Consider the following 23813-nt stretch of genomic DNA (forward strand, 5'->3'; position numbering starts at 1 on the left):
CTTGCGGTCAGCCTGGGGCTGGATTCGCCTGCCCTTTGTCCATCGCTGAGCTGCGTGGGCGGTGCCCTGTGGGGGCTGTGTGGGCGGCACTGACGCAGAGGGCCTCCCATGGCAGCCAGGACCTGGGGTACCCCTGGGTGGACTCTGCCTCCCATTTGAGGGTGGGCAGACGGCTGTGGTCCCGCGAGCTCCTGTCCCCTTGGCTGTCTGCTCAGAGCTGCTGTCAGCAGTGACGCCCGGAGAGAGCAGGCCCGAGACGTGGGGAGCCAAGGGTCCTGCAGAGTCGGCGGGAGGGCGTGATGAGGTCACCCACGGCCATCCCTGCCCCCAGCGGGCCCTGCTGTCCTGCGGCCTCAGGCTCCTGTCCCGCCACGTGTCCTGCTGTGCCTCCTGCACCTGGCCACCAGCCGGGCCAGTGCGACGCCCGGGACCCACAGAGCGGGCAGCAGGGACAGGAGCACGCAGGTGGCCTGCACCCAGCCGGGGTAGAGTTTCTCCTGCCTGGAGGGGAACTGCTCCTGCAGGGGGCGCAAGAGAGAGAGAGCTAGCTCAGCCTGGAGGGGTGGGCCCCGGCCTCAGACCCCAGGCCTCGGGCAGAGCGAGGCTGACCCGACCACTGTGCACGGAGGCAGCCCCAGTCCTCCCTGGGACTACCAGAGGGCAGCTTCCTGGGTGGGTGCTCAGGGATGAGGGAGCTGGGGCTTGAGGCTCCCTCTGGGTGGAAGCCCTCAGGGCAGGCAGGGCACGTGGCCCCACCCACTGGCCTCCGACACTTGTGGACAGGTGAGGTGTGGTCTGAGACCCCGGGATAAAGCAGAAATTTCTCACTTCCCCCAGGCGGACCCTGAGGGGTTCCGGTGCTCACTCGGAGGGCCAGCCCAGGCCAGGTGTTGCGTGGTCCCCTGTGAGGACCGGGCAGGGAGCGACCTCCTCCAGTCTGCCGCCCGACCTCTCCCAGACACTGGATCGGTCGCTTCCCTGGCTGCCTGTCCCCACAGCACGTGGGAAGTGCGGGCTGGAAGGACCGATGTCCCCAGGGTCTGGACGCTGCTCTGAGGCCCTCACTCGAGGGGCTTCGGTCCCACCAGGGTCGCCCTGCGGGTCACTGCGGCCCCTTGATCCCCGTGGGAGGACCTACGTGCTGGGGGTTCCAGGCCCGGTAGCTCGGCGGCCTCTGGGCCAGCAGGACGAGGTAGGCCAGGAAGACGCTCAGGAGGAGCAGGGGGCTGGCCACGAGCCACGCCGCCCGCCAGTAGAGGCCTGGCCGCCGCCCCGTCATCCACGCGATGTCGTCACAGAACCTGCACGGACACGGGGCTCAGCGGCGCTGCGGGGCCCTCCCCAGCCCCCGGGCTCCTCGTGGACCTCAGCTCACCGCCGCAGGCCGTAGACGTAGATGACCCCCACCACCTCGAAGAAGGCGAAGATGATGAGGTTGAGGGAGGCCGCGTAGCTGTCGAAGATCTCCAGCCAGTAGCTTCCGGACTGCAGCGTGAAGCAGGTGGCCGAGAGCAGGCAGGCCAGGCAGGCCAGCCCTGGGGTGCAGGGGGCTGGGTGGGAGGCCTGCACCCGCCCTTCTCCCCCACCCGCCCTGCCTGCTGGAGTGGGCGAGGGCGTGGCCTCAGCGGGCCGTGGTCAGCGGGGGTCCACCCGTGTCCTGCCCGGAGCCGCTGGGCTGGCCTCGTGCCCCTGAGCTCTGTAGGGGAGGCGGCAGGCATCCCTGGGCTGAGCTGTGCACTCACCCGTGAGGGCCTCCTTGGGGAACCCCGTGGGGACGACCCCCATGTCCAGGAGTGGCGTGATGATCCCCTCCATGTTGCCGAACATGGACGAGAGCCCCAGGGTGAAAAGCATCCCGAAGAAGAGCACGGCCCACACGGGCGCCCCCGGCATGTGCAGCACGGCCTCCGTGAAGACGATGAAGGCCAGGCCGGGGCCCGAGGCGCTCTGCAACCGGAAGCCACGGTGGGCCACGCGCACGGGCCGTGGGTGCGCTTGCATGGAGGCCGCGGCCACCGCCCCCCAGAAGGCCCCGGGTGCCTGGGACCTGGTTCTGCGCCCGGCTGCCCGTCAGCCCGGCCCTGAAGCCACCCCACTGGACAAGGGCTCCACTGGACTCCGGCAGGCTCGCAGCCCTGTGGCCTGGCCCGACGCCTGGGGTTCCCGGGGTGGCCCCGCAGCCCCGCGTGCACTACCTTGTCCAGGAAGTCCTCCAGGCGGCAGACTCTCAGGGGCAGCCGGGCCAGCCTCTCCGGCTGTGTGGCGTTGAGCTGCGCGAGGACGGCCTCGTAGCTGGCCCTGGAGATGCTCTGCTCTGGGAGGTCGAACTCGTTGATGAGGCCCAGGATGTTCCTGCGGGGACACGGGGTGGGGCTGTGGGGCCTGTGCTGCCACCCGCCGCCCGGGCCAGCAGATGTGTCCAGGCACAGGGCCCACGGCACCCTGGGTGGGGCTGTGGGGACACTGGGTGGGGCTGTGGGGCTGTGCTGCCACCCGCCGCCCGGGCCAGCGGATGTGTCCAGGCACAGGGCCCACGGCACCCTGGGGGACCAGCCTGCCCACGCCTCCGCTCCTGTGGGCGACCCACGTGTACTCCTGCTCCGGGAGGGGGCGGCCTCACCCTGCAGGCCCCGGCTGGCACAGGGGTGTTGGCTTCTGCAGCTCAGCTGAGGGGCCCAGCCCCCCCATCTTCAGGACTCGAGGGTCAGGCACTCTGGGGCCGGGAGCCCCCGCACCCACACCCGGCGTCGCACGCTCCCAAGGTCGGCCTTGGGGCTCGCTGTCCACACAGCTGCTCCTGTCACCCTCCCACACAGTCCACTGAGCCCTGATCTGGGCATTGAGGCTCCCGGCCGGGGGCCCAGCCGAGCCCAGCCCTCCCGTGTGAGCTTCCTGGGTCGCTCAGGCGCCATGTCTTCCGCAGGTTTGCTGTGTTCTGTCGGCAGCCGGTCGGGCTGCTCAGAGGCCCCGTGTCCGGTGTCCTAAGTGCGGGAGGCCGGGACGTGCCTCACGGAGGAAGCCGCGTGTCAGGTGGGCGCCAGGCATGAGTGACAGCGCTGTTGACCACGCTCAGTGCGGGGGCGTTGGGGCCTTGTATGAAGCAGGGTCTCACGCAGCCACGCAGAGCAGGGCCAAGTGTGGCCGGGGGAGGAAGCGCGACCTCATCCTGATGCCTCAGGCACCCAGCCCAGCCCAGCGCCCCCAGTGTGGGGCACGGCCCCCGGGAGCACGGACCCCAGCCCAGCACCCCCAGTGTGGGGCATGGCCCCCGGGAACACAGTGTGGGGCACGGCCCCCGGGAGCACGGACCCTGGCCCAGCGCCCCCTCACCCAGCGCTGGCAGAGACCCCAGGAGCAGGAGACCTGGAACAGAGCAGCTGTGCACGGTGCAGCATGGCCACCACTTGCCGTGCCCCACAGCACCCTGGGAGCCCGGCCAGCACCTGACAGGACCCTGTCCTTGGGGTCTGGGTGGAGGAGCGGGAGAAGCTCCTGCGCCGGTGAGGGTGGCACTGAGGGGAGGTGCACGTGAGGCACACACATGAGGCGCACATACACGTGAGGCGCACAGACACGTCAGGCACACGTGAGGTACACATATACATGTGAGGTGCACACATGTGAGGTGCACACACGTGAGGCGCACATACACGTGAGGCACACACGCTCACACAGTGTTCCTGGGGCACTGGCCGTGGCTGGACTGTCCACTGCCTCCTCCCTCTGAGTGATGTGAGGTTGGCACAGGCGCCACCCATTGGTTCTGCACACGGGGGCTGTCCTGGGTGCCGACGGGTTCAGCAGGAGCCCTGCCCCCCCGCGTGCCTGGAGCCCCCTGGGGATGCGTACTCTGCGGGGGCAGGGCTCCCTGTGCCAGAGGCTGCAGCCCACCCGACACCCGGAATGAGCCGTGTCCGGAGGGCCTCAGGGTCGCTCGGGCGGCGTTGGCGTCCTGGGGCTGCCTTCTGGCCGTGCGCTGTGCACGTCCCAGAGTGGAGGAGGCCGCCTGTGATCCTGGAGGCCCCGGGGGCATGGGGTCGGGTGGCAGCCCCCAGAGGCTCTGGGGGCACCCCTCCCGCCCCCTGGGGCTGTCCCCGACTCGGGGCCCACGTCCCCCAGGGCGCCCTCAGCTCCATCCACACCCGAGTTTTCCAGTGAGCATCCTCGGGAACGCCGGCGTGCCTGCCCCGCCCTGCCCGGCGTGGCCCGGCCTCACCTGTCCAGGCACTGCCCGTGGTCCGTGGTGGCCTTGAAGCCCATGACGGAGAAGATGGCGACAGAGGCGTACAGGGAGGTCATGCTGTTCACCAGGGAGATGACCACGGCGTCCTTCTCACAGTTGTTCCTGCACACGGGAGCACTCAGGGCCTCGGGAGGACCCCCCCACACTGAGCCTGGACCCCGCACACGGGGGCACTGAGGGTCCCCCCCCCACCAAGCCTGGACCCCGCACACGGGGCTGTACTCAGGGGCCCCCGCCCACCGAGCCTGGGCTCCACACACGGGGGCACTGAGGGTCCCCCCCCACTGAGCCTGGACCCCGCACACGGGGGCACTGAGGGTCCCCCCCCACCGAGCCTGGACCCCGCACACGGGGGCACTGAGGGTCCCCCCCCACTGAGCCTGGACCCCGCACACGGGGGCACTGAGGGTCCCCCCGCACTGAGCCTGGACCCCGCACACGGGGGCACTGAGGGTCCCCCCCCACCGAGCCTGGGCCCTGCACACGGGGGCACTGAGGGCCCCCCCCACTGAGCCTGGGCCCCTCACACGGGGCTGTACTCAGGGGCCCCCCGCACTGAGCCTGGACCCCGCACACGGGGGCACTGAGGGTCCCCCCCCACTGAGCCTGGACCCCCACACACGGGGGCACTGAGGGTCCCCCCACCGAGCCTGGGCCCCTCACACAGGGCTGTACTCAGGGCCCCCCGCCCACCGAGCCTGGGCCCCTCCCCACTGCGTCACTCCGCTCCTTGACCATTTGTGGAGAGGCTCAGAGCTGCGCTCAGTGCCTGTGGGCCCCAGACCTGCCCCAGGCCACAGTCAGGCTGGGCACACACAGCAGCTCCTGGAACGGACAAGCCAGCTGGAGCCCACCCCAGGCCAGCAGGTCCCACAGCACCGTGCCCAGCTCAGCCTTTGCTGGCTGGCACCGCAGTGCCAGGGTGCCAAGCAAGCTGGGGCAGCTGCCCACCTGGGCGGGTTGTAGCTGGCAAAGGCGATGTGTCCACCGAAGGCCAGGGACAGGGAGAAGAAGATCTGGGTGGCTGCGTCCAGCCACACCCGCGGGTTCTGGAGAATCTGCATCTGGGACGTGAACACAGCAGACGCTGTTCCAGAACGTTCCCTGGCCCTTTTGGGTCACGCCATAACCAGGTGTGACCTGTACAGATTCCAAGAACCGTTCAGGACTTTGTGCCCGGAGGGAGCTTGCTTGGCGTGGCAGCTGACGCGGCTCCCCTGTTCTGCGATGCGGCCAGCAAGCTGTGGCTTGGTCAGGCCCACGGCAGAGCGTGGCTGGCACTCTGTGTTGGGGCCTAGAACCAGATCTGAGCCGACTCTGACCCGGGCATGCTCCCACCCTCTCCCACGCGTGGCTTTGGCCGTGTGAGGCCCCTGGGCAGGGGTGTTTGCACCCACTGCCCCATTTGCCCACTGCTGGGTGTCTGGGCAGACAGCCTCATGCCCAGGTGTGCAGCCGACTCCTGGTGGCGGTTGGCAGCTCTGGAAACCCCCTTGGGGTCCTGGACCGATGGAATGGTCTAGAAGCGCTGTAGGCTCTGAGAAGCCCCTTGGTCCTGTGTGCCGCACCTGCTGGACGCCCCTGCCCCAGGTGACAGCTGATCCCCGCCGGCCCCTCCCCCACAGCCCCACCTCGTTGGCACCTGGACTTCCTGCAGGTGCACCAGTCCACGCCCCCAGACCAAAGTCCCTGCCCCAACCCTGCTGAGACCCCGAGGCCCTCCTCCCTTGCCCGCTGGGTGTCCCCTGCCCCCCCCCACTTACATTGGGGGTGAACAGGTAGCGGAGCCCGTGCGTGGCCCCGGGCAGTGTCAGGCCTCTGATGAGGAAGATGGTCAGCACCAGGTAAGGGAACAGGGCCGTGAAGTAGATGGCCTGGGAGAGACACCGGGTCAGACGCACAGCGGCCCTGCAGGCGCGAGGGAGGGGCCACGCCCCATTGTGGCCGCTCACGTGGCCCAGGGTGACCACACAGGCACGGCTCTTTGGGTCAAGCTCTGAAGGTGGATGGTCACACGGGCCCCGGGGGTCAGCTAAGGTGGGCACCGGCACTCGGGACAGGCAGGCCCCCTCCCCCCACCGCAGGCTGCCCCTCGTCCGCCTGGGGCCCTCCTGTGCACGCCTCAGGCTCTCAGCCCAGCCCCCTCTTTCCCCTGTCCTGGTGGCTCCCAGTCCGCGGTGGGCCAGGGCCGGCCCCACATCCCCACACAGACCAAAGCCACGGGGCCTCCCCAGTGCGTTCCTAACAGGATGATCTGTGAGAGCCGCAGGGTCTGGTCGCCGGCTCTGTCCTCAGAGCCTCGTGGGAAAAGGCTCAGGCCGGTGGCTGCTGGATTGCGTGGGCCGCCCCAGAGCAGGGGGCGTGAGGAGCCCTGGCCCCGCCGCGAGTATTCAAGACCCCCCCACCCCGGTATACCCCAGTGGCCCCAAGGGAAGGCCTTGAGAAGCCAGTCGCCTAGGAGAGAAACCAGTGTCTGCTCTTTCTCGCCTGTGAGCCCCCTGTGTCTCTGCCCCCGGGGTGGTCCCTCGCCACCCTGCAGCCGCCCGGCTGCCTGAACCCAAGGCGCTGCCCATCTCGGAGCCCAAGCCTCCAGACCGTGAGCCACATGCGCCCTCCGCCCTGGCGCTGCTCTGGGATCCAGCGAGAGTCAGAAGACTGACAGTGTCCCCGCCGCGCAGGAGGCGGAAAGATGGGAGGAGGAGGACCAGACGGGGAACGGTCGGGAGGCAGAGGCAAACCCGAGCCGCCCGGGAGGCGCTGGCTCTGAGTGGGGGCTCCTCAGGCCGGACCCAGTGGAGCGGTGGCTACGAGAGGCGCTGTCCACCGAGATGGATGGGCAGGGTGACACCACGGTGGCCGCCGGAAGAGCCGGCGTGGCTGCCTTGGCACAGAGTGCGGTTCAGGGCAGAGACTGTCACCAGGATGAGAAGCCGCCCGTGGGGCCCCGAGTGCGCCTGCCCCCCCCATGCCAAGCCAGCACTGGCAGTGCGGGGAGGGGGCCTCGGAGCCGGAGGAAGCCGCTCTCACCTTCCCAGTGGTCTCGATGCCTCTGATGACACACAGGTACACCATGGCCCAGCAGGTGACCAAGCAGACGAGCAGCCGCCACTGGACAGTGCCGCTGTCGCTGATGTCGGCAGTGATGTTCAGTGTCCGCCGGTACCAGAAGTAGCTCACGGCACTGCTGCCCTGGCACTCCGCCACGAACCCTGCGGCCAGCGGTCCCGTCACGGGCCGGCCACAGGGCCCAGGCCCAGTGCACGCCCTGCCCCGAGAGCCAGCAGGGCCACGGGCGCCGGCACGGCTGACCCTGCGCTGGAGCGGCCCCCACCCGGCAGCCCAGCCGTGCTCTCCCGCCTCCCCCTGAGGCTGAGACTGGGAAGCGAGGCCCAGGCCTGGTGTGTGAGCGGATGGGGATCTGGGTGGCCCCTGGGTCCAGCGGGGACCGGTGACCAGGAGAGGTCGCCTGTCCACACTGGCCACGCCCTCACCCGTCCTGTTGCCGTCCAGGGGGCAGCTGCTCCAGGGCAGCGGGTGCTGGAAGGAGTTGAGGAAGTACCACAGCACCCAGGTGAGGATGGTGTTGTAGTACAGGCTGACCAGGAAGGACACCGTGAAGCAGCCCAGCCCTGTGGACAGCGAGGACAAAGCGTCACGCGGCAGGGGAGGGGCGGTCCGCCCACGCGCAGAGCGGGTCCTCCTGGGGAGCGAGAAGAGGGCGGCCTACCTACGCCGCCCAGGTAGGGGGAGATGGCCGTCCACACCCCAACGCTGCCCCTGCGCAGGCGCTGGCCGATGGCGAGCTCGATGTGGAAGAGCGGGATCCCCTCGAAGACCAGGGCGATGAAGTAGGGGATGAGGAAGGCCCCTGCGGGGACACGGCGTCAGGGGCGGCCACCCTCGCTCCCCGTCGGGGCGCCTGGCGTGCTGCCGGTGGCCGGCCCCAGTTCTGGCCAGGTGCGGTTGGCATAGCCGCTGGCTGCATACTCAGCCTCCTGGGAGAATAAACCAGCCGGGTGGCACTGTGGGGCAGACTCAGAGGCTGTCTGTGCGGCTAGTGTGGACAGGCGGAGTGGGCACGGCCAGTGTGGACAGGCGGAGTGGGCACGGCCAGTGTGGACAGTGTGCAAGTGGCTAGTATGGACAGGCAGAGTGAGCACAGGCAGTGTGGACAGGCAGAGTGTGTGCGGCCAGTGTGGACAGGCTGAGTGGGCACGGCCAGTGTGGACAGTGTGTAAGTGGCTAGTATGGACAGGCAGAGTGAGCACAGGCAGTGTGAACAGGCAGAGTGGGCACGGCCAGTGTGGACAGTGTGTAAGTGGCTAGTATGGACAGGCAGAGTGAGCACAGGCAGTGTGGACAGGCGGAGTGGGCATGGCCAGTGTGGACAGGCGGAGTGGGCGAGCAGACACCCGGAGCAGGAGCTGGCGTGAGGACGAGGAAGGGCCACCGGCTCAGAAGACCCCGGAACTGCCCAGGATCGAGGAGGGTGAGTGCAGCCGCGCGAGATATGGGGGCGCTCTTTACAAAATCCCGAGGGACGGGCTGGGGTGAGACCGCCCCTCAGCACAGCCCGGGGAGGACGAAGACAGAATGTTCTCGCCTGCACCCCTGATGAGAGGCCCCTCCCCCGACCTCTGCGTCCGAGGCCCTGGCCCCTGGAGGACGTCCCCAGCTTCCTCACTGGGAGGGGCGGGCACTCCAGGCCTGCCCGTCACACGGGGCACTCGGGCTACGACAGCCCTGAGCAGCCCCCCCTGGCTGGTGCACGCGTGTGGCCACACTGGTGCATCCGTGTGCTGTGACTGCTGGTGAGCCCGGGGCTCCCGTCACCCGGGAGACGCCGGGGTGGTCGCCCCGGAGACCGGCTCCACACCGAGGGGCAGCGACGCTGGGGACAGAGCTGCGTGCTGGCCTGGGACCCTGTGTGCGGACCCTTGAAGTCCTCGGGGCGCAGACGCCAAGGCCGGGCTCTTCCTGGGGCCCGCGTGTCTGGCTTCCCGGGACAGTGGCACTGCCCAGGGGTCGGGGTGGGGAAGGCCAGCCCCTTGGGTACCCAGGTGTGGCTGGTGGGCTCACCTCCGCCGTGGGTCTGGCACAGGTACGGGAACCTCCAGATGTTCCCCAGCCCCACAGCAAACCCCACGCAGCTGAGCAGGTACTGGAGCTTGTTGTCCCACCGGGGCCTCTCGTCCTCCCGCGCGTCCATGGCGGGGTCTGGGCTGAGGTCCTGGGCCATAGAGGTCCAGTGGCTCTGGGAGTGTCCAGATCACACCGCACCTGCACCCTCTGCTGGCCTGGAGCCCGAGCGTCCCCTCCGTCGCGTCCTCCGGTTTATTTAAAGGAAAGCTGGTGGAGCCCGGTTAATTGGTAACCTGGGGCCTGGCTGTGCCCGCATCCCCGGCCCCTCTCCCACGAGCGCGTCCAATGCCAGCTGCAGGCAGGTGCCACCACGGAGAGAGCTGTCCCCGCGACAGCCGTGTGCTCCTGTGGGGACGCTCAGGGGCACGTGAGTTGATTTTAGTTATTTATCTGTAACGAGCGTTTGGACGTTGAGGTAATGCAGACTCATGCTCATTGGTGACAGGGCCAGAGGCCCCCGCTCCCCTCCCCCACCCTGTGTGCCAAGGTGGCCACGTCCTGTGAAGCTGAGTCCAGGCTAGGACGTGGACACCTCAAGACCCGAACATCCATCACCAGGGACCCCCACCCTCCACCAGGGACCCTGGCAGCCCCTGACCACCCCGTGCCACGCAGTTCCCGATGGGGTCGGCGGATAAAGGCTGCTGCCCGGCCACGTGTGGCTGTGGTGGCCGTGGCTTCCCTGCTTCTGGGGCAGCACAGGCAGGGGGGGCTTAGTCCTCAGGCCACACCTGTCTCCTGACACCTCGGGAGTCTGAGCGTGGCTTCCTGGCCAGTCCTACGTGGCCTGCACCTGCTCCCTAGCCCAGACTGGGGGCCTCAGAGTGGAGCCCACACCCTCCCCAGAGCCACAGGAGTCCCTGGGGTGACCCCCACTGAGCACAGCAGGGACAGGGCCTTTGGGAGGCAGACAGTCCTGCCCAATGCCCAGCCTGTCCCGGCCATAGCTTTGTGGACAGCGTCTTGATTGCAGCCACACCGTCCCTGGGGCCACACTCGCCCGTCTGGACGCACACAGAGAACGGCGGATGCAGTGGTTTATTTAGACGGGGACACTTGATGTCCATGAACCTGCCTGTGGGTCTCGCTGACAAGGATGCCAAGCAGCAGCACTGTGCTCCGGAGGTGCCACACGCCCGCCGGCCTCCTGGATGGCACACCTGGCTGGGCTGCGCCAGGGGTACCGCAGGGCGGCGGAGGGGAGTGCTGAGCGGTCAGAACACGTCCCAGCTCCGCCCTGCTCCGTGTCTGCGGGGGGCCGGGGGGCTGGAACCGCAGGACTGGAGTTTGTGGCCGGGGTCCGGGAGGGAGGGGACCCCCAGCATCCCAGCCCCACTTGTGAGAATTCTAGAAAGTCTGATTGAAGGGAGGCACTCAGGCTTTTCTGCGGAACGTGGAGGCGGCCGGTTGTGGAAGCAGACGCCACAGGCCCAGCTCGCGCGGGGCTGAGGTTGGTGCCAAGTCCCAGGGCCATCCACCCTGACACAGCCCTGGGCTCCAGGGGGGCCAGGAGGCATGCAGCGTCCTTGGTGGCAGGGGCCAGGGCCAAGTTACCCTGTAACCCTCTCTCCCAACATCTGGCTAAAAATTCACAGTTCACGTCCCCGTAAGAAAACAGGTGGTGTCTCTCCGGCTGGGCCGCACTGAGCTGCACCAGGGCATCTGTCCGTGGCAGGCAGAAGCAATGATTAAATGGTGAGTATTCATTAAGCCGGGGCGGTGGGGCCAGGGCGTGGGGTGGGATGGCCACGTCGTCACAGGCTCGTCAGGCTTCTGGTAAAAGGGCCCCAGCCCTGACCTCGGGGGTCCCTAGGTCAAGGGTCTGTAGCTAGGGGGAGGGCACAGGGCGGGGCTGGGAAATGGGAATGGCTGTAGGGGTCGAAGCTCCATGGCTCCATGGCAACCTGGGGTGCAGCAGGTGCAGCCTCCCCACCCCTCAGCTCTTGACTTTGGGGGACGTACCCAGGGCTGTGTGGCAGGCTGTACCGTGTTCATGACAAGGAGACTGAGCCCACATGGTGGACGTGTGTGCCATGAACATGTAAACACAGATGCACACGTGTGTGAACATGTGTGCACCTGGATATGCACACACATGCAGTGCATACAAGCAGTGTGCCTCTACGTGTAAGCACGATGCACATGTCCACACATGCACAAAATATACAGCTACATATGTACAGATGCAGGTACACACATAATGCATATATACATGTGCATACACACACGCCCATGAAACATGCACATGTGTGCACACAGGCCTGCACGCACACAATACATGCATATCCAGGCATACGTGCAATGCTGCCATGAACTCCCATGCACACACACGTGTGCATAGACACACATGCATATGGAGAAACATCACACACATGAATGAACATACACACGTACAACACACGTGTCTACACATTCAAGCTGGAGCACACGTGTATGCACTGCTCATGCATACACGTGAATGTGTGCATACATGCACGTGCGCACTCACACGCAGACACACGCAGCCTGGGGCTGGGCCCCTCAGTACTTGAGGTCCCCGTTCACGGAGGCTGTGGACTGCGTGCTGACCAGGCCCTGCTGGTCCCCTGGCCGCCGGCAGCGGCCTCTGATGAACTTGTAGACGGCGAAGCAGGGGATGACGAGGCTGGGCACGCCGGCCACGACCACCACCACCACGTACACCCAGGGCGGGTACCCGACCTGCTGGGATTTGGGGAACTCCTCCTGGGGGAGAACCAGGCCAGGGGTGAGCACACGCAGGGCCTCCGCCCGACCTGCGACCCTGTGACCCGACCTGCGACCCTGCCCTGAGCACACACATGGCCTCCGCCCGACCTGCGACCCTGTGACCCTGCGACCCCGACCTGCAACCCTGCCCTGAGCACACACATGGCCTCTGCCCGACCTGCGACCCTGTGACCCCGACCTGCAACCCTGCACTGAGCACACGCACGGCCTCCGCCCGACCTGCGACCCTCCCCGGCGTGGGCGGCCCTGGGCACTCACGTAGCTGGGGTCCCAGACGCTGTAGGTCAGCTCCTTGCTGACTTCAACCACGAAGTAGAAGAGGAAGATGACCAGCATGATCAGGGGGCTGACCACCCGCCACATGACCTGCCAGAAGATGTTGGGCTTGTGCCCGATCATGAACTCGATGTCCTTGTTGAACCTGGAGGCAGAGGCCGGGACGGTATCGGCTGACCTGGGCGAGACGCTGACCGCCTGCCTCGCCCTGCGCTCTGGGCCTTTCACAGATGGACGTGTGGACACGCACAGTGCCAGGCACGGCTGCACAGCTGTGGGGCCAGGCGCACGGCCAAACCTGCACTGCATGGTTACCAGAGCGTGGCCAACCCTGTGTACCTTGGCCTGCCCCTCAGCTGCACACCTGTACCTGCACACGTGGCCTCTGCACACTTGGTCTGCACACACCTGTGCACACCTGTATCTGCACACACCTGGTCTCTGCACACTTGGCTTGTGTACACCTGTGCCTGCACATACCTGGCCTGCACACCTGTGTCTCTGCACACCTGTGCCTGCACACCTGTGTCTCTGCACACCTGTGCCTGCACACACCTGGCCTGCACACCTGTGACTCTGCACACCTGTGCCTGCATACCTGGCCTGCACACCTGTGCCTGCACACACCTGGCCTGCACACACCTGTGCCTGCACACCTGGCCTGCACACACCTGGGCCTGCACATACCTGGCCTGCACACCTGTGCCTGCACACACCTGGCCTGCACACACCTGTGCCTGCACACCTGGCCTGCACACACCTGTGCCTGCACACACCTGGCCTGCACACACCTGTGCCTGCACACCTGGCCTGCACACACCTGTGCCTGCACACCTGGCCTGCACACACCTGGGCCTGCACACACCTGGCCTGCACACCTATGCCTGCACATCTCTGTGCCTGTACACCTGTGCCTGCACACACCTGGGCCTGCACACCTGTGTCTCTGCACACCTGTGCCTGCACACCTGGCCTGCACACCTGTGCCTGCACACACCTGTGCCTGCACACCTGGCCTGCACACACCTGGCCTGCACACACCTGTGCCTGCACACCTGTGCCTGCACACACCTGGCCTGCACACCTGGCCTGCACAAACCTGTGCCTACACACACCTGGCCTGCACACCTGGGCCTGCACACACCTGGCCTGCACACCTGTGCCTGCATACACCTGTGCCTGCACACCTGGCCTGCACACACCTGGCCTGCACACACCTGTGCCTGCACACCTGTGCCTGCACACACCTGGCCTGCACACCTGGCCTGCACAAACCTGTGCCTACACACACCTGGCCTGCACACCTGGGCCTGCACACACCTGGCCTGCACACCTGGCCTGCACACACCTGGCCTGCACACCTGGCCTGCACACACCTGTGCCTACACACACCTGGCCTGCACACCTGTGCCTGCACACACCTGGCCTGCACACCTGTGTCTCTGCACACTTGGCCTGTACACCTGTGCCTGTACACCTGTGCCTGCACACACCTGGCCTGCACACCTGGCCTGCACACCTGTGCCTGCCCACACCTGGCCTGCACACCTGTGTCTCTGCACACACCTGGCCTGCACACCTGTGTCTCTGCACACCTGTGTCTCTGCACACTTGGCCTGCACACCTGTGTGCACACCTGGCCTGCACACCTGCTCTCAGAAGCAGCTCGCCTCGATAGCTTCTCAGGCTGCTCTCTGGTGGCCGCCCCACCCAGCAAGGTGAGCGCCCAGATGTCTGGCCAAGTGGGGGCTGAAGGGCCCCCCTCTGGAAAGGCCTGGACTGCAGGGAGGAACAGCCCCCCCACACCATAGGCACCCTGGCCTGAGGACCCCAGCCCCACTGCCCACCCACCCCTCGTTCCTCTGCTGCACCTGCACCCGGCCTGCTGTGGGCACCCAGACCGAGGCTCCTGCTCGGCCGCGTGGCAGAGGGCCTGCCCCCGCCGTGGCCTCCACGCCACACACCCCAAGTTCTGGGCGGTCTCCCAACGCTGCTGTCAGCGCTCGTCTGCACAGATAGGGGTAGGAGAGTCCGGAAGCCAGAGGGGCATGGACGGCCCCTGGGGGGCCCTGCGGAGCCCCCTCCCGGGACTCGGGGCTGCTGCTCTGCTGTCTGCCCTGCGCCCCCCGAGGCCGGCCCCGGCCAGCTCCCCGCCACCTCCTCCCTCGTACCTGTCGATGCCGTACACATAGACGATCCCGAACATCTCGCAGAACGCAATGATGAGCAGGGGGATGGAGCCCGCGTATCTGTCCAGCAGGGAGAGCCAGTACTGGCCGGAGTTCAGCGTGAAGATGAAGGCCAGGAGGTAGGTCCCCAGGCAGATGAGGCCTGCAGGGGAACAGAGCCGGGCGGGTCCCAACCTGCGGCCCGGCGGGAAGGGGACGCAGCCGGGCCCCCCCGCACACGCACCTGTGAGCAGCTCCTTAGGGAACTTGGCAGGGATGAGCTTGAGGTCCTGCAGCGGCACGACCACGCCCTCCATGTTCCCGAACATGGACGACAGGCCCAGGCAGAAGAGCATGAGGAAGAACAGCACGGACCACAGCTGCGACACCGGCATCTTGGTGATGGCCTCGGTGAAGACGATGAAGGCCAGGCCCGTGCCCTCCACGCCCTGCACGACGGCACCCAGTCACCCAGGGCCTGTCGGTCCCCGACAGCCACGCCGGTCACCCTGTCAGCGCACGGCCCACCGACCGAGCCACACCCAGCGAGAATGGGGCCGATCCCAGGCCGCCTGTTGGCTCCAGATACACGGGTAAAGCGGAGCCGCGGGCCGGCAGGTGAGAGTGCGCGGGACCCGGCCCCTTCGGCAGGTGCGCCCGGCCCCGGCAGAGCCAGGAGCAGCTGAGGGCGCCTGGGCTGGGGTGGGCAACGCCAGCAGGCAGCTGGGGCCTGGGAGGTGACACACAGCTGACAATGGGTGACGCCACATCCCAGCACCACGCTCGGCGCTGTGGGAGCCGCCGGCCCGGAAGTGGTGACACCCCCAAACGTGGGGGCTCCCGAACAGAGAGGAGGCAGTGTGAGGGGAGCCGAGCAGCCGCAGGAGGTGCCACGGCCGGCGTCGTGGCGACCGAGGGGAAGCGGACGGCAGCCCCAGGGAGTGACCCGAGGGGCCGGCGGGGGCGCCCCTGCCTCCCGCCCGCGGGGTGCCGGGACCTGCCTCCGAGAGGAAGGAGTTCATGTCGCAGGTCTGGAACGTGAGCTGGGCGTAGGCCGCGGGGTCGGTGGCGTTGCACCAGCGCTGCATCTCCGCGAAGTTCTCCTGGGTCACGTTGCCCTCCGGCAGGTCGAAGGCGTTGATGAGGGTCAGGATGTTCCTTGGAGCAGAGCCAGGATGACCAGGATGACGCGGGCGCGGCGCGGGGCGGGGCGGGGCGGGGCGGGGCGGGGGCGGGGCTCAGGGCGGGGCGGGGCCACTCACGTGCTGAAGCAGTCGTCGTAGCGCTGGGTGGCGCGGAAGCCGATGATGGAGTAGATCACCGTGGCCGCGTACACGGACGTGAAGCCGTTGATGACGGAGATGATCAACGAGTCCATCTCGCAGTTGTTGCTGTGGCGAGAGCGGCGTCACCCACGGGCAGAGGCCGGGCCCAGGGCCTGCCGGGAAGCGGGCTGGGCGGGAGCCCTCCTGTGCCGCTCCGAGCAGGTGCGGGCGCCGAGGACTCAGACGGCCGGAGGGCTGTGCCCAGCGTGGGAGCCCAGCATGGGGACCCCGGGCCCTTGCCCTTCACGCCTCCCCCACCGCAACCTGCTGGCTCTGGGCCCCCGGAGCAGCTGTCGCCCCTGGTTCTGGAGCCCCTGGGTTCAAGTCCCAGCTGGGCCTCAGGTGCCCCCGGACCTGCTGGGCATCAGTGCAGCCGACACGCACGACGCTGTCGGCCCAGCTGGACCCACAGCTCCACTCCCAGGCAGGCGCCTGAAGGTCGGGTCATTCCCAAGAGCCACAGAGCCCCAGGCGCCTGCGGAAGCAGCCGCAAGGCCCTGCGGAGCTGGCAGGGCTGGGAGTGGGTCACGGGGTGGGGCTTGGGTAGTGGGGTAGGAAGAATGTTCTGGAACTAGATGGAGGTGGTGGAGACGTGGAGCCACCTGTCCTGCCAGCCGGATAGAGCCTCTGTAAGGGCAGCACCCGGGAAGCCAGGCACCACAGGGTCAGCAGGGTCGCCCTCCCCCACCTCCCCCAGCGCGCCCCCGCCGAGGGCTGCCGTGCACGCTCTCGCGAGGGCAGCACGGCCAGGTCTCCAGATCTGATGGAGAAACCGAGGCGCGGCCCGCGCCCGGCGCCCCAGGACCCCTGCACCCCCGACTCACTGCACCGAGTTGTAGCTGGAGAAGGAGATGAGGCCGCCGAAGGCCAGCGAGAAGGAGTAGAACACCTGCGCACCCGCGTCCAGCCAGGTGACCGGGTTGGCCAGCTCGGTGACCTGCGCAGAGCGAGAGCGCGGCGTCAGCGCGCGGGGCGCGGGGGCGCGCGGCGGGCAGCGGCGGGCGGACTCACGTTGGGCGTGAAGAGGAAGGCGATGCCGGCGGCCGCGCCCTTCAGCGTCAGGCCGCGGATCAGGAAGATGGTGAGCACGAGGTAGGGCAGCGTGGAGGTCACGTACACGGCCTGCGACGGGGTGGGGAGGCGAGGCGGGCTCAGGGCGGCCGGCCAGGGCGCGCCCTGCACCGCAGCCCCGCAGCCGCGCGCGGCGCCCGCCCCGCACCTTGCCCGAGGTCTCGATGCCGCGGATGGTGCACACGTAGAGCACGCTCCAGGCACACGTGAGGCACAGCAGGATCCACCACTGCACCGAGCCCGAGTCGTTGATGGACGTGGATATGTTGAGCGTCTCGCGGTACCAGAAGTAGTCCACGGAGGAGCTGCGCGCGCACTCGTCCGTGTAGCCTGCGGGCGCGCGGCCACGACGCACGCGAGTCGGCGGGAGCAGCACCTGGGCACGCACCCGCGCCGGGCTGCGCGCTCCCTGACCCCTGACGGCCTCCCTCTCCCTCGGCTGCCCTGGGGGAGCGGAGCCTCGGGGCCCCCCCCCAGCCCCTCCAGGGCGGCTCACCCGTGAGGTTCTGGTCCAGCGGGCACTGGCTCCAGGGCAGCGGGTCCTGGAAGGAGTTGAAGAAGTACCACAGGATCCAGGCGATGATGGTGTTGTAGTACAGCCCGACCATGAAGGACGCCAGCATGGAGGTGATGCCTGCGGGGGGCGGGGTTCAGGGGAGTCTCCGCGCGGGGAGGGCCAGGGGCTCCTGCAGGCGCTTGCCTCTAACAGAACCAAGCGTGAGGGACCAGGAGAGGCAGCGGGGGTGGGGGGAGGCCTGGATCGTGGGCTTCAGGGCGGGGCCTCCTGCCCCAGGAGCGCTGATCAGTGGACCCTGCCCCCTGCCCTGGCCTGAGGTCTGAGGGAGCCAGTGCCCCGGTCACAGAGCTGGTGAATGAGTGACCCCCGGGGCTGGCAGGGTGTGGGAGTGGATGGAGGCCGCCTGAGCAGGTGGCCAGCGCCCCCTGCTGGGCCCTTGCTCTGGGCAGGCAGGCCGTGCCCCTCCACTCTGTGCCGGACACTGCCCACGCCCCCCAGGTGCCCAGGGAGGGGCCTACCTACGCCCTTGAGGGTCGGGTGCACGGCGCTCCACACGCCCACGGACCCCTTGCGCAGCCTCTGCCCGATGGCAAACTCCAGGTACAGCAGGGGGATGCCCTCGAGGACCAACAGGATGAGGAACGGGATCATGAAGGCCCCTGGGGAGGCAGCACCAGTCAGGGCAGGTCGCCTTCCAGGGGGGCCGCATAGGGGCTGCACAGTGCCACCTGGCGGCCCTCCCAGCCCGCGGCTGCCCAGGAGCCCCAGCGTGTGCGGGCAGCAGCTGTGGAGCCGCCCCCGGGGCTCCCGGCGAGCTCGGCCCGGATGCAGGAGCTCCGTCGTCCATGTCCAGCTCCAGACCTGGCAGAACTGTGCACACGTGTGTGCGCACGCCTGTGTTGTGTGCACACGGTTGTGTAGGTTGGTATTCATGTGTGCGTGTATGCACACGTATGCTTGTGTGTGGGTGTGTGTTGTGCTGTGTGAATGTGTGTGCTTGCATGCACGTGTGCACATGTGTACGTGTGCCTGTGTGTGTGTGTACACTACAGAACTTGGCCCTCAGTGTCTGTCAGGCCCGCTGGGTGTGCTCTGTGTGTGCTCTGTGAGATCCACATTGATGGGAAGTTTTCGCAGTCCAAAGACAACACCCAGGGGGTTGTTTGGCCCGGGGGTGAGGGGCCCGCAGCCCACTCCGGAGGGCCTGGGTTCGAGTCCCAGCTCCACCCCCAGTTCCAGCCTCCTGCTGACAGCCACCTGGGGAGGTGGCTCAAGGACCTGGCTCCCCCGCGCCCTCGTGGGAGACCCAGCTCGAGGCTTGGTGTTCAGGGAGTAAACCAGCAGGTGGCGCTGTCTTTCAAGGAAGTTAGCTAAGTAAAGAAACCGCACCGGGCGACAGCGGCAACTGTGGCCGGCCGGCGAGGACAAGCTGGTGCGTTCTGACCTCAGGATTCTCACCCCGGAACCCAGAGAGCAGCCGGACTCCGCGCGAGACATCGCCGTCACTCAGATCCGGACCAGCAGACGAGGGCCAGCAGAGTGGCCGCCCCAGAGCTAAGCCCAGGTCTCCCGAGACCCGGCCCCCACCCTGCAGAGCAAGGCAGCTGTCCCCCGATGGACGGACAGATGGACAGAGGAGCAGAGGAGTCCCCGTGCTCGGGCCTGGGGTGTGGTGTGAGTGACATCAGTGGATGCCAAAGGACGCCTGTAGCCCTCGCTCGCAGGAGGACCCCAGAGAGACAGGAAGCAGAGCAGGGCTGCCAGGGGCGGGGCCAGGGAGTCACTGACAGGTGGGCACCCAGCTTCGGGCTGGCGAGATAGAGCCCTAGAGACTGCAGCTGCACTCAGCCCCACCCGCTGCCCCTGCTGCACACGGCACCATCAGCTGCACACGGCACCATCTGCGGCCAGCTCTGCCTCCCCAAGGCCGAGGCCCCCGTCTCGGGTTCCTCTTCCCCCACCCTCCTCACCCTAAGGGGACGCTCCCGGCCATCCCTGGGGGCTCTGGCCTGAGGCTTCTGGGAGGTGACCTCTGAATGTGGGTGACATTGACCTCATTCTGAAGTTGCAGGAATTCAGGGCTGGGCAGGAACAGGAGCGGGGCCGACTGACCAGAAAGTTCAGTTTGCCGGTTGTTTCGCGATAGACGAGGAGAGAGTTGCGAACTCGAAGGAGAAGTCCCCACTCACGCGAGTCGGCCTGAGGCCGTCACAGCTCACTCATGTCCACTGGGCTGCGAGAACAGCCTGCACAGGTGAGCCCCAACCTGGAGTCCACAGGCGCCTCCCAGGCCCCGGGAGGGCTGAGGTGGCCCCCTTCCAGCTGGGGACGTGGCCAGCACCTGCGCCCTGACTAAGGTGCAGAGGACCGGGGGTGGCATGGGGGGGGCCTCCGGGAGAGGCCGGCCGGGGTGTCCACCCGGTCAGCTCTTCCCTGTGGCCCAGAGAGCACACCACGGGTGCAGAGGAGCTAGCGGGGGCTCTGGGTGTCTGCCTGGGGGCACAGCAGGGACCCCAGGACGGAGTCGGAGCCAGCCGAGTGACAGGGACGCCCCATGCAGAAAGCCCAGCGGGGACCTCTGCAGCCTTAGGGACCCCTCGGCACGGGCGGCGCAGGGGGAAGAGCCGGAGGCCTTCCATGGCCGCCAAACGTGGACGAGAAACCAGGCAATAAGAATTCAGATCAGGACCCTGCTGGAGAGCTGGGGGGACCACAACACCCCCTCCCGCCGCTCCTTACCCTGCCACGGGGCCTGCCACGGAAGATGCCTGGGACATCTGGTGCCTGGCACGCGCCCAGCCCCCCTGCCACCCTCCACCCAGCAGCAGCACCGTCCTCGTGCCCACGCCCCACGCTGCGCTCTTGTCTCACTGTGGCTCTCGCAGGCTGGACCTCCCCCAGGTCCTCCTCGGCGCCCCCCCCCCCACCGTCTCCCTGCCGGTCAGCCCCCGGGGCCAGCGGTGAGAGGCAGGCGGGGCCACGGGCGGGGGCGGAGTCGCGTGCTGCTGTCACTCAGTGGACCCCTCTCTGCTCCCCAGCTCCCTCCAAGCACTCACCTTCCACAGGTGGACGCACAGGCCCCTGAGGCCCTGCGACCCCTCCCCAGCCCAGGCTCCTGAGGCCCTGCGACCCCTCTCCCAGGACCGTCCTTGGCCCCAGGGGATCTGGGGGGGGGGGGCGTGGTGCTGGCTGAGCAAGGCCAGGGAGGTAAAACTGCCAGGAGGAAGGCAGCCCCCCTTCCGCCCGGTCCCCCCCTCGCCGCCCCCTGCTGGACGCCTCTCCCAGGACAGCTCTGCTGCTGCCCCGTCCTGGTGCCCTCCCCCGTGTGCGGGTCTCAGGGTGCGGGAGGGGCCAGCACCCCACATCTCACACATGGCCGGGCAGGAGCCAGCCCTGTCCCATGGAATGGATTGGCTGCTGGCTTGGCCTGGGGACTCTTGGGTCCCTCGGTGGCATCCGTACCCCCGGCCCTGTCCCGCTTGGAGCACTGGGCCCTGTGGACGAGGATTCCCCTGGGGTCTCCAGACCTGAGCAGGGCCTGGCGCTGCGTGGTCACCCTGAACCTGCTCCCCTTATGTGGGGTGATGGGAGCAGAAGGGCAGGGCAGGCGCCCAGATGGACGTGGGTGCAAAGGTCCCCAGAGCCCAGACTCTGCCCACAGCCCCATCGCCATGTTTGCTCTCCCCACAGAGGGGGGCCCCAGCAGGGATCAGGTGGGCAGGGTTCTGGGGGCCTGGGGAGGGCAGAAACGCAGGTCACTTTCTGAGATTCGGGGGGAGGAGGGGAACGGGGAGGAAGGGGAGGGGAAGGCAGGAAGCTTTGGGTCCCCGTGCCTCCCCGTGTCCAGCAGGTGGTGGCGTGGCCCAGGGCAGACGCCGTGGTCGCTACATGGGCAGATGGAGGCGGCTGTGGCTGGTGGGGCTCGCAGGGTCCTCGCGCCCCCTGCTCCCCGTGTGCTGCGGCCGTGAAGTGGGGCCCGGGCAGACACTCGGGGTGTGTGTGAGCTCCCAGTGCCGTGGGTGACCTGGGACCGTGGCGCCCCTGGGCGGGGCTGAGGCTGAGTCCCGAGGGACCAGGTCTCTGTCCTGTTCTGCAAATGCTGACCTGTTTGCCAAGCTCATGGCCACTCTGGGTGGACGCCTCCCTCGGCCATTTCAGAGGCGAGAACAGTGGCCCCAGCCCAGGGGCTCCCTGGAGGGGGTGCAGGTGAGGCCACAGGACCTGCACCTGGGCAGGGGCCTGGGAGCCACTCCCCCCACGGCCGGCGACTCGGCGTCACAGATACCCCCCTTCCACTGACGACTGTCAGCCTGGCACCAGCACCACGGCTGACGCGGGCCGGGGCCCAGGCTGGGCAGCAGGCTGCTGCTCTGAGGGCCAGGACACCCCTGTGCCGCTGTCGGACCCCCGGAGCCCATGGGGGGCCTGCCTGTGTCCCCGAGGCCTCCCCACGGTCTCCTTGCCAACCCTGCCGTTGGCCACCTCGGAATCAGGTCTATGTGACCAAGCTTGTGTCGGGGCCAGTGTGGCCCCTCCCTGCCCTCCTCCAGTCTGTGGCGCAGCCTCCGGGGCCCACGCCTGCCACCCACAGGACAATGCACACCCCGCAGTGCACACCCTGTGCCCGGAATGCTGGGGCTCCCTCGGCCCGGCCAAGGCCCACTGTGGGAAGAGCAGAGCAGTGCTGTGTGCCCCAGTGGGGTGCCGTGGCCCCTTCACATGCTCCCACGCTGCCAGGGTCAGCAGGAGGCACGGGGCACCCCCCCCCCGGAAGGCAGACAGGACCCCTAGGACTGGGGAAAGGGGACGTGACCAGGAGGGCTTGGGGACCCCCGGCCCCCACCCCACCAGAGGCACTAACACCCCGCCCCACAGCGCAGCTGTCACCAAGCCGTGTGAGTGACCGCACGTCCTTGTCTTGCCTCAGCCGGGTTCGCTGGAGAGCCTGGCCCCGCGGGCCCGTCCCCACGCGACGCGCCCAGAGCACCCGGCAGAGCCTGTTCCCCAAGCGGCGCCCGGGCCCGCCCGGCCCCCACCTGCCAGAAGCCGGCTCCGCCCCCAGCCCCCAGCCCCAGCCCCACTCAGGGCGCAGCTGCCCCCTCAGGATGCTGCAGGCTACCAGGAGCCTGGGGTGGGGGGGATGGGGACCAGGGCTCAGAGGCAGCCGCTGGCTGGGTGGGTGGGTGGGGTTGTGAGCTCTGCAGCTGGGGAGGGGCCGCCTGGGGCGGAAGGTGAGGCCTGAGGCCCTGGGGCAGTGCAGAGCCCCTGTGGGTGTGGCTCCCCCTCCCCGGGGACCTCGGCGTGCAGGGTCCCAGCCCAGCCGCTGTCTCCCCAGAGCCCGGCAGCTGTCCAGCGCTCCTCGGCTCCCCCGAACCTCCTGCCCTCCCAGGAGGGGCCCCTTGGACCTCCCCAGCAGGGAGAGGAGCCCCCGGGGACAGGTGCGGGCGGCCCTACCTCCTCCGTGGCTCTGGCACAGGTACGGGAAGCGCCACACGTTGCCAAGCCCGACACAGAAGCCCACGCAGGTGAGCATGTACTGCGCCTTGTTGTCCCACTTGGGCCGGGTGCTGGCCTCCTCCTTCTCGATGGTCTCCAGCTCCTGCAGGGAGGGGATCCGGTCGTCCAGGCCGGGGTTGGGCAGCACCAGCCTCACCATGGTGGTCGCCGGGCAGGACAGGAGCCAAGGGCGGGTGGCGGCGGCCGGAGCACCAGCTCTTATGAAGAACTTTGGCACCTGGCCCCAGCACCTGGGCGAAAGGAGGCGTCAGCAGATCTGCAGGGTGCGTCCCAGCGGGGCAGTTAATGCCTTATCTGCGGAGGTGCCCGCCCCCAGCCGGGAGCCACCCCCTGTGGCAGACAGGAGCCCCCTCCCCCTGCGCAAATGCCGGCCCGGCACCGCACAGGTGAGCTGCAGGAAGCCAGGCGGGCCCTTGTCCTCGGCGCATCCCAAGGCCCCGGCAGTGACCGCCCCAGCTCCAGGCTGCAGTTTCTCGGGGTTCCGGGGCTCCAGTGGGTGTGCCCCGAGCCCTCCAGGCTGGCCCTGGGGTCCCAGAGCCCCAGCCACCCCCAGGGCGGCTTAGTCCCCTTGGCTCTCTGGGGTCACTGGGGTTAGGCCGACCCACAGTCACTGGACCACAGGTTTTTGTCCCCCCCAGGGACACCGGGTGTGGGTGGCCTGGGAGCCGGGTAGTGTCAGGGCTCGGGGGTCCTGCTCCGCACAGCAGGGAGACCCTGGGAAGCCAGGGAGGCACCCAGGGAGCCGCAGTCCCTGCTTTCCGGGGGCAGCGTGGAGGGGCCCCCACCAGCAGCCCCTTCCCACTCGT

The 23813-nt window shown here is 68.2% G+C and overlaps 2 protein-coding genes across 2 annotated transcripts; both read right to left on the reverse strand.

The window, feature by feature from the left end:
• Nucleotides 1-209: 209 nt before the first annotated feature.
• Nucleotides 210-9565, reverse strand: SLC6A18 (solute carrier family 6 member 18). The gene is made up of 12 exons (XM_070056926.2): nucleotides 9323-9565; nucleotides 7971-8111; nucleotides 7735-7872; nucleotides 7271-7452; nucleotides 6007-6117; nucleotides 5195-5307; nucleotides 4217-4345; nucleotides 2196-2352; nucleotides 1743-1947; nucleotides 1376-1535; nucleotides 1139-1301; nucleotides 210-518 (listed from the first exon to the last, which is right to left on the reverse strand). The coding sequence occupies exons 1-12, from the start codon at nucleotides 9480-9482 to the stop codon at nucleotides 354-356; spliced, it is 1824 nt and encodes a 607-aa protein (XP_069913027.2). The 5' UTR covers nucleotides 9483-9565; the 3' UTR covers nucleotides 210-353.
• Nucleotides 9566-11905: 2340 nt separating this feature from the next.
• Nucleotides 11906-23146, reverse strand: SLC6A19 (solute carrier family 6 member 19). The gene is given in 12 exon segments (NM_001163116.1): nucleotides 11906-12109; nucleotides 12392-12554; nucleotides 14581-14740; nucleotides 14822-15026; nucleotides 15579-15735; nucleotides 15840-15968; nucleotides 16727-16839; nucleotides 16914-17024; nucleotides 17122-17303; nucleotides 17470-17607; nucleotides 18009-18149; nucleotides 22945-23146. Coding segments are annotated over 12 exon segments (1905 nt in total).
• Nucleotides 23147-23813: the final 667 nt, after the last annotated feature.

Source organism: Oryctolagus cuniculus, chromosome 14 (assembly GCF_051225735.1).
Source record: "Oryctolagus cuniculus isolate XC-2025 breed Fujian yellow rabbit chromosome 14, ASM5122573v1, whole genome shotgun sequence".
NCBI classification, from domain to species: Eukaryota; Metazoa; Chordata; class Mammalia; order Lagomorpha; family Leporidae; genus Oryctolagus; species Oryctolagus cuniculus.

What these genes read in the sequence shown, in the direction of transcription:
- SLC6A18 (XM_070056926.2), bottom strand. Translation starts at nt 9,482, where the DNA reads ATGGCCCAGGACCTCAGCCCAGACCCCGCCATGGACGCGCGGGAGGAC. An exon ending in GTGCCAGACCCACGGCGGAG is followed by an intron (nt 8,112 to 9,322) that starts GTGAGCCCACCA and finishes GTGTCCCCGCAG; the next exon opens with GGGCCTTCCTCATCCCCTAC. An exon ending in CCCCTACCTGGGCGGCGTAG is followed by an intron (nt 7,873 to 7,970) that starts GTAGGCCGCCCT and finishes CGCTGTCCACAG; the next exon opens with GGCTGGGCTGCTTCACGGTG.